The following is a 10,000-nucleotide window of genomic DNA, read 5'->3' as shown; positions in this document are numbered from 1 at the left end:
TTTTCATTTTGTTTTTTCCTTTTTCATTTCCACAGTTCAATTCTTGCAAAGCGACGAAGGCAGTAAGTATATTTTGATTATTTCTATTAATGCGATACGTTTAGGTAAAATACTCACAAAAACCGCCAGCTGGATAAACGTACCAACACACCAAACTATGTGTAACCTTGAACGTCGAGTCTGATTGATATAATTTAATGAGAACTAATTATTAAAATGGCTGTCTATAAACAATAGCAAAGAGCTGGGTGAGAAGTGGGTGAGAGAGGGCTCTAGAAATATGACTTGGGTTTGAAACGAATATTTTAGTATTCGTGGATAGCTCACACAGTAGAGCCACGCTCTCACCTGCCAGGCGGAGTTGTCGTACCAATAAGGTCGCAGGTTCAAACCCCACCACCGCCGCGAAAAAATTTTTATTCTCTATTGTCTTCTGGCACTTTTCTACTCACTTCATATCTTGTTGTTACCAACATAAGTGCCTGCTCCACTCACTTTTTTGAATTAAAAATTCACCCCATATACCGGAGCATACTCAATGTCTCAATCGTTTCTATGTTATATGTTTGTGTTGAGAATATTGGCTATAAAGCTTAACTGCTGGTCAAAAATAACTTCGCGATGGTTGTGCGCGAGCGAGCCTGCGATCTCCAAGAAGTGGGTGAGAGAGGGCTCTAGAAATATGACTTGGGTTTGAAACGAATATTTTAGTATTCGTGGATAGCTCACACGGTAGAGCCACGCTCTCACCTGCCAGGCGGAGTTGTCGTACCAATAAGGTCGCAGGTCCAAACCCCACCACCGCCGCGAAAAAATTTTTATTCTCTATTGTCTTCTGGCACTTTTCTACTCACGTCATATCTTGTTGTTAGCAAAGAGCTGAGAGACGTCAATTTCGTTCCTTTTAAAAAAAAATGTTATAGGTTCCGATGGTCAATTGGTAGAGCACTCGCTTCTCATGTAAAGTTCATTTTGATTTATTGCCTTTGCAATGCACATAATATTACCATTACTAACGAAAGAGTGAAAATGGAAAGGCTTCTTATGGGAACAAAACAGACAATGGACGTTTCGGGTACAAACCCTTCGTCAGCACAATAATACACAAATAAACGTGGAAAACAAATAAAGTATAATAAAATTATAAAATTATACTTTATTTGTTTTCCACGTTTATTTGTGTATTATATTGTTGTGCTGTTGAAGGGTTTGTACCCGAAACGTCCATTGTCTGTTTTGTTCCCATAAGAAGCCTTTCCAATTTCACTCTTTCGTTAGTATTTTACGATCACCGGCTTCAGACAGCCCCTACCGTTTTATAATATTACCATTAACCACTTACTTTCCTTACCCTGGAAAAACTCGTATTTAAAAATTTGGCCAAAAAACTCATCTTTTAAATATCGATCGATTTAAATGACCCTCATCTTGGCAAAACTCTCAAACCTGGGGCTTTTTTCGAGTTTTCTGGCCAAATTTTTTAATACGACTTTTTTTTCCAGAGTCCGGCAGCTAAGGGGTTAAGTGTAAAATTAAACATGATTAGTAGAACAATGTATGTAGAATATGTTGAAAATAATTATCTCTATTCTGGTGCGGCTATGTGGTCTAGTGGTATGACACTCGCTTTCGGATCGGAAGGTCCCGGGTTCGAGCCTCGTGCTCGGCGCATAGTTGAGTCCTTGGAAAAGGCTCTTTACTCACATTCTCTCACCATACTCAGGTGTAAAATGACTACCTGGCCGTTAACAGCGTTGTCTTTGTCCGAAAAATTGTAATATCGCCTAACAGGCATGTTAAATGTTGCTGTTGACCCCCTTGTAAAGCGCTTTGAGCACATTTAGTGGATAATGCGCTATATAAAGCTCAATTTTAATTAATTTTTTTTTATTCATTGTCGCGTCGTCAGAGTCCGGCACTTCAGGGATTAAGTGTAAAATTAAACATGATAAGTAGAACAATGTATGTAGAATATGTTGAAAATAATTATCTCTATTCATTGTCGCGTCGTCAGCTTGTGGCAAAATAGAAAAGGCAGATGTAGTCTTCGTGTTTGACGAGTACGCCCTGGGCCAAGAAAAATCTTCCACGGTAAAGAGCTTCGTCAAGACTCTGGTGAAAGAATTTAGTATGGACTCTGGTAACATTCGAGTTGGAATCATATCCAAGACCTGCCATCAGGGAGATATTACTCTTGGACAGGTAATGCTATGTAGTTTGACTTTTATTGATGCTATGATTTTAGGTAAAATACTCACAACATCCGCCAGCCATATATAAAGTACCAACACTCAAATTTATGTGTAACCGTGAGTGTTTATGGTTCTGGTTGATATAATTAAGTGAGAACTAATCATTAAAATGGCTGTCTAGAAACAAAAGCCCAAAGAGCTGAGTGACATCAACTTCGTTCTTTTCTATACCTTGAGTCGGCTTAACAAAGCTATCCTCATTGCGCTCCGATAGCCAATAGGGAATGAGATTAACGGATGAGTAGCGTCCCTTGATTGGGCGTCACCCATAGTCTGTGACGTCACCGGCGGAAAAGTTATTAGAGAGAGAACGTCATGTTGGTTGTGCGCATGCGTCTCTCGTCCTCGCTTCCGTGAAAGCGGCTTGAGACACTTCAAACCCAAATTGACGTTCTCTATGTAAGGTGACGTCCAATCAAGGGACGCTACTCTTCCGCTAATCTCATTCCCTATATCAATCCGTCATTTATTAGTTAAAATTGACATAAAGTTACACTTGCTCGCATTGCACATTTCTGAATTTAAAAATACTTATTATAATATCAATAAATATTCACATTTATATTACGCATCTTTATAGTATCACCACGCTCTTCATATTATTCATTATCATTTGAAGACATGCCTAATTAAATGTGATAACTTTATTTAACTATTCCACCAGTATCTGACACAAACAGACATCATCGGGGCCATCAACAACCAGAAAAGTCCTGCCGTCAGCTCTTTGTTGAGGAAAGCCAGACTCGACGGATTTCGGACATATTTGGGAGGGAGAAGTGAGGTCAGGAAACGAATAGTACTGATCATAGAAGGGGAAATAACCGATACACGTAGACTTCTAGACGAAGCAAGGAGAGCAAAATTTATAGATATGGAGGTAAGTAGAATATACTTTTCATAAAAGCCTGAATGAAACAAAGCATGACATCAAGGGTTTTTAAAGACACTGGTGTGTGTATCAGAAGTTCCTCGAGTTTCCAGCTAACCATTCTTCTTCCTCCTGCATATCTGCAACCACCTGGGGCGTATAGGGAATGAGATTAGCGGAAGAGTAGCGTCCCTTGATTGGACATCACCTTACAGAAAGAACGTCAGCATGGTTTTGCGCATGCGTCTCTCTCGTCCTCGCATTCGGTGAAGTGTCTCCGGAAGTGAGGACTAGAGACGCATGCGCATAACCAACATGACGTTCTCTCTCTAATAACTTTTCCGCCGGTGACGTCCAATCAAGGGACGCTACTCTTCCGCTAATCTCATTTCCTATTGTCGCAGACTTTGGTGTGCTTGTTGGTGTTGAGCGTGATATTTTAGAACATCCTTTTTTCATAATTTTGTTCTTTTTTTTCAAAAGCTCTCGCCACATTCAAAATTCCTGTTCGTTCGATACCAAAATCCAAAAATATTACCGCTGCAATTTTTTTTATTTTTTTTTTTGTAAAATAGTATCACTTGTAATCACAGATTCTGGTGAGAAAAAGTGTTCTTTGGAGGTTTTTTAAAAAAATTTCTGGCGTTATCCCAATAAATTAAGAGCTCGGGAGCGCACGAAGACCAAAACGTTTGGAATACAAAACACAAGCGATCAAGAATTCCCCTACTTTAGCCTTATCCTTTAAACTGTTTTTCTTTCAATATTTCTAATTAAAAGGCATTTTTATAAAAACAACAATGGGAATCAGAAGTCATGACGCCACACCTTCCTCTGTTCCTGTTCAAAACTCATTGGAAGAGTGTAACCGGTCATCCGGAGGACGAACAATGAAAAGATTATACATTGAATCATAAGGTGGCATAAAATATTTGTGTAGCAGATTTTTATGATTACGTAAAAGAGCGAGGTTGGATGTTCTTTTTTCACGATCAGCTATAGCCTTCAACAGTCATGACACCACTTCCCTCGTAATGACGCATAGTAACTTAGTAACTGACTCTAAACAATGGCGGACGCCCTTATGAAATATTTCTCCGACGACCATAAAAGTGTATCCAGATGAGAAAAATATTATAAACAGGATCATGTTTTGACTTTTATACATTCCGATCACATGATATATGAAAAGTTCTAGCCAGCATGAAGAATAAAAAGTACCGATTTTCTTTGTTTAATACCAATTATTTAGAAAACAAGATCACATGACTCTGAAACTTGAGGATCATTTGAACAAGTGGCATCACACTATTGTTCCCTAATTATAGTTCGGTCATGTGGTCTTATGATATGCCTCTCGCCTTCGAATCGGATGGTCCTGGGTTCGAATCCGTCTTTGAGCGGCGCATAATGGAGTCCCTGGAAAAGGCTTATAGTCACATTCTTTCACCATACTCAGGTGTAAAATGAGTACCTGGCCGTGAACAGCCTTGTTTCTGTCAGGGAAAAAAATGTAATATCGCCTTATTCTCAGTTGACATTACTGAAACAACAAAGAAGTTGGTAGCCACAATGGTTTTTAGATTTCATGTTAAACAAAGTATTGAAAGTGAGTGAGTGTGTTTATGAGTGTATGTGAGTGTGTGTGAGCTCTCTATCTCTTTTTCTCACTCAAACACAAACACACTTACATATATATATATATATATATATATATATATATATATATATATATATATATATATATATATATATATACTCACTTACAACATACAATTTATATTTTATATTAGCTCTAACCATCATTATCGAACACTTTCGTATCTACAAGAACCCACCAACACTCATAAATATATATATATTGAAAGTGAGTGCGTGAGTGAATATATAATATATATATATATATATATATATATATATATATATATATATATATATATATATATATTCACTCACGCACTCACTTTCAATACTTTGTTTAACATCACATCTAAATACCCCTGCCATTACTAACATCTTGGTTGTTTGAGTAAATTATACTGAGAATAATGATTGTCTCTTTAATATTTTGACACAGATATTCATCTTGCCGATTGATGTCAAGATTGGCAAAGGTTACCTAGAGGCAATGGCCTCAAAGGAATCTTACATCACTCACGTTGAGTCCATCGACTATTTGGAACGCAAGTCCAAGGCATTCCTTGAATCTTTCTGTCGTGGTAAGTAATTTTGAAGAAAAAAAGAAATAGGAAGTTACACTGAGATGCTTATTTTCATCATCATCATCATCATCATCATCATCATCATCATCATCATCATCATCATCATCACCATCATCATCATCATCATCATCATCATCATCATCATCATAACAAAATCATCTTCGCCATTTATTATTATTGTTATTAGTAGCATTATTATTATTATTATTAGTAGTAGTAGTAGTAGTAGTAGTAGTAGTAGTAGTAGTAGTAGTAGTAGTAGTAGTAGTAGTAGTAGTAGTAGTAGTAGTAGTAGTAGTAGTAGTAGTAGTAGTAGTAGTAGTAGTAGTAGTAGTAGTTTTAGTATTAGTATTATTATCATCCTCATCATCATCCTCATCATCACCATTATTATTAAAATTACTACTACTTTTTTAAATAACCCTCACAACTCTTGGAACTTGCAAAGCGTTTTGAGCACATTTAGTGGATATTGCGCTATATAAGAGCTCAATTTTAAACTTAAACGTATTACGTTATGTCATAATAGGTCAGATTATTCAAAATGACTCCAAGGTCTATTTGCGCTCTGGATGAAAATGGAACAATTTATAACAAAACACTACACGAAAAACTGAGTGGGACGATTTTTTTTTTTAAAAGGCTGAATATAGATTATCTTATTTGAGACAAAGAAAAATGTTGAAAGGTTATTGTCATCTTCCTATGCTATCAATCTCACATAAAAACAAGTGTCGTTTTCCGGATAGCAATAAAGTATACTATACGAGTCTAATTAACCATTTCCGATACAGCATATCCATCTGACAAAACACATTTTTCACTTTTCGACCGAAAAAAAACTCATTTCACTTCAAATGCTGATCGATTTACTACTTAACGGTCTTAACCTGGAAAAAAAAAACATGTATTTACAAATTTGGTTCGAAAAGTCGCCCTACCTTCAAATATTAATCGATTTAAATGACCCCCCATCTTGGGAAAAACTCTCAAACCGGGGACCTCACGAAGTCCCCGGTTTGAGAATGTTTAACAAGATGGGAGTCATTTAAATCGATCTCTGTCTTTCCAGAGTACAAGTAACTGATTAAAATGACTCCCAAAAAAATTGACAAAATGTCTTTAACTTGAGACTTCAAATAAACAAGGGTTGCTTCTTGAAGCTCGAAGAAATATACATAATAATATACTTGAATATAAGCTTCAACTGGTGTGGACGTTTCGGGTTTCCCATTCGTCAACAAAACACGATGAATGAGACACTAAGACGATTAAGAGATGAGAGGATGGCGTATATTAAGAAGTCTAGAGAGGTTTTGACAATATGAGTATGAGGGTCGTTTTAACTTTAATCCATCGATATTTGAAGTGGAGATGTGAAGACAATAGGGAATGAGATCAGCGGAAGAGTAGCGTCCCTTGATTGGACGCCACCTTACAGAGAGAACGTCAATTTGGTTTTGAAATGTCTCAAGCCGCTTTCACCGGAAGCGAGGACGAAAGACGCATGCGCACAACCAACATGACGTTCTCTCTCTCTAATAACTTTTCAACCGGTGACGTCACAGACTATGGGTGACGTCCAATCAAGGGACGCTACTCTTCCGCTAATCTCATTCCCTATATGAAAAAACCCCCACTGTTTTGTCAGAGAACTACAGTATAGGAGTTGTAGTGCTAATACTAATGATGAATAATGTTATGTCTTGGTGAATTTGTAATGTAGTCGGCGTGGTAGAGTGTTGATGATTACCTACATCCTTGGAGTCGGGGTTTGTCCCCGTTGTTGTCAGGTAAAGAAGCCTGATAATTTCTTTTTTTTTTTCTTTTTTTTTAGTTTTGTCCTGTTTTGTATCTGTTTTGTTTTGTTTTGTTTTTGTTTTCTTTGCTATTTTTACTTTTGTTTTTGTTTTAGTTCTTTTTTTTTTTTCTTTTTTGTTGTTGTATTTGTTGGATTTTTGGGGGAGTTTTTTGTGTGTTTTTGGGGGGTTTTGTTTGTTTGTTTGTTTGTTTTTTTGGGGGTTTTTTTTGGGAGGGGGGGGGGGGGTTGGGGTTGGTTAAAACACCCATTTGTTCAAAAATACTTATCTGCCATTTCTATATTATTAGGTTCGCTGAAAAGTTGAAGTAGTTGTTGTTGTCGCTATTGTTGTTGTACTTGTTGTTATTGTTGTTGTTGTTTTTGTAGACGTAGAAGTTGTAGTAGTAGTAGTAGTTGTTGTTGTTGTTGTTGTTGTAATGGTGTTGGTCGTGATTCTGATCATGGTGGACGTAGAAGTAGTAGTAGTAGTAGTAGTAGTAGTAGTAGTAGTAGTAGTAGTAGTAGTAGTAGTAGCAGTAGCAGTAGTTGTTGTTATTGTTGTTGTTGTTGTAGCAGTAGCAGTAATAGTATTAGTAGTAGTAGTAGAAGTATTGTAGTAGTAGTAGCAGCAGCAGCAGTAGTGACGATGGTGTAAGTGGTAGTGGTAGTTGTTGCTGTTGTGATGTGATGGTGATGCTGGTAAAGGTGATGGTAGTTGTAATCTGCGGCAACACTCTATTTCTCATTTCAACATAGTGAAGTTGACTGTAATACAATGAAAATTCAAAAACCGTGTGAACGTCAATCCATTGTGCTTGAATTGAACGCTACAATCAATTTTGACGTTTCAAATCATTATCATAGTTGTTACCTCTTTAACTCACTCAACCCAAGAGATTTTTGCTACTTTTCAAAAGTGGAGAAAAAAAAATGTATTGAAAATGAGCATATACCTAGATCGTTTTATTGAACTATCATTAACGTGCAAAAACTAAAAACATTAGCTTTGATACCACACCTATAATTTGTCTCAGAAAAATGTAATAAGTAGGCATGGGGTAAAAGTAACCCCGGGTATACTACGGATATAGTCGGTGTTAGGGTTGAGTGAGTTAATAAAATAAGTCTCTTTGCATGTTGAGACATCTTTCAATAATATTCCTTTTTCAGACGTCCTTTGTCATTTTCAGAACTCAACTAGTCCTGACACGTGTTCCCCAATGGCCACAGACACTCACACAGACAAGGAAACGGCAACTTACTCAACACTTCCTTTCACACCGGGAAACAGAAGTCCTACAACAGCAATATCCCGCACCGCGCTTGTATTACTCTGCATACATATTTGTCTTTTTACTCGTCTCAGAAATCTCTTTTTATTCCTTGGAATCTCACATTTATTTTACATTGACATATTATGGTCATCTTTATTTTCTTTATTTTTAAAAAATGAAGATTAAAATTCATTTATTATTAAATCAACATGAACCTCCCAAGTTCACCGAGACTGGCTGCCAGGCCTTTATGAACTCGGCTCACCATGCGGTTAACTTTGGTTAATAGCAGGTCATCTCAGGCCCTCTAGTTTACAAGGATCTGAACAATGATGTGATCCATGGTCCGTGGTAATATCTGCAAACAGACGTAATTGGTACGGGCTGGTGAACATATTCATTTTGAAATGTGTATAATCACCAACATCGTACCTTAACATTTCCTCTTCTTTCACCCGCCATGTAAACGCCCCTTGGGAATATTTTGACCTCTTAAATTCTATAATTGTATGTCACGGTGGTAAAGACTATGGCAATGTCCTGCACTCACAACACGACCTAGATAATTCAGAGGGTTTGAACCTTGACACCTAGATTGTAGTATACCCTCAATGAAAACATTGCACACATTTCTGATTTCCAGAGATGGGTGTTAAGTCCGGGGTTTTCCCTGATATAAAGCAGTGTTGTTTTTGTCTGCAAAAGAGTTTAACAACAGGTTGCCAGACTCATCCAACACGATAATTAAACGCTGCTTCATCGCCAGAAGATTTTTTAAATTGTAAAGCGCTTAAGGCATGGTATTCACTTTGAATAAGCGTTACCACTATAGAGCTCTATATAACTACAACACTTTGACTCGCTCTTAATTTTGATAACTATAATATTAATACAGTAATTAGCAAAGCTACCAAGACAATGCATTACATTTAGAAGTATTGAATACATGAATAGTGGAATATTCCTTACATTATATAATTATGTGATAAGACCAACTGACTTTGGAGTACGGAAATTGGTGTTTTCTTTTCAAGCGACAAGCAATGGTTTTGAAAAACGTTCAAAGACGAACAACTAAATGTTTACATATTTTAACAATATGTGATATGCAGATCGATTGAAAAAAAAAATAAAAATATAGTAGAAAAAAAATCGATCTTACATAAAATTGGCCATGGTCTGCATAACATTGATTATAAACAACTGTTTAATTTTTCTTTGATTCTCATTCACACGAGGTGATAAATTTATATTTATCACCATAATATTTTATGTTCTACCAATATTCGACAGAACTCATTTATCTAACTTACAATAAGGAAATGGAATTCATTTTATTGTATGGCTATATAGTCTTGTGGTATGACACTCGCTTTCGGATCGGAAAGGGTTCGAGCCTCGCTCGGCGTATAGTTGAGTCCTTGGAAAAGACTCTTTATGTACATTCTTTCACCGTACTCAGATGTAAAATGAGTACCTGGCCGTCAACAGCAATGTTTCGGTTGGAAAAATTGAAATATCGCCTAACAGGCGTCATGTCTCGTTCTACATATTACGTGTTGCTGTTGGTCAGGGACCCT

At 36.8% G+C, this 10,000-nt stretch overlaps 1 protein-coding gene and 1 long non-coding RNA gene across 3 annotated transcripts in view; both read left to right on the top strand.

Annotated features, from left to right (window-relative positions):
* LOC144966297 (matrilin-1-like) overlaps nucleotides 1-9,937 on the top strand; it is a 43,778-nt gene extending 33,841 nt beyond the window's left edge. The window contains exons 6-10 of one of the 2 annotated variants that reach the window (XM_078902516.1): nucleotides 36-62; nucleotides 2,015-2,202; nucleotides 2,917-3,132; nucleotides 5,201-5,342; nucleotides 8,337-9,937. In XM_078902516.1, coding sequence (XP_078758642.1) covers nucleotides 36-62; nucleotides 2,015-2,202; nucleotides 2,917-3,132; nucleotides 5,201-5,342; nucleotides 8,337-8,347 — 584 coding nt within the window. In that variant the 3' untranslated portion in view covers nucleotides 8,348-9,937. Of the gene's footprint in view, nucleotides 1-35; nucleotides 63-2,014; nucleotides 2,203-2,916; nucleotides 3,133-5,200; nucleotides 5,343-8,316 lie in introns of both variants that reach the window. The other variant, XM_078902515.1, reaches the window with a different exon arrangement.
* LOC144963828 (uncharacterized) overlaps nucleotides 1-10,000 on the top strand; it is a 181,481-nt gene that overhangs the window by 168,199 nt on the left and 3,282 nt on the right. The window lies entirely within an intron of this gene.

This window comes from Berghia stephanieae, chromosome 2 (assembly GCF_034508935.2).
Source record: "Berghia stephanieae isolate SIO BIC M18660-M18661 chromosome 2, UCSD_Bste_1.3, whole genome shotgun sequence".
Lineage (NCBI taxonomy): Eukaryota > Metazoa > Mollusca > Gastropoda > Nudibranchia > Aeolidiidae > Berghia > Berghia stephanieae.
Note: the sequence above shows the minus strand (reverse complement) of the source record. Positions and strands in the feature narration are given on the sequence as shown.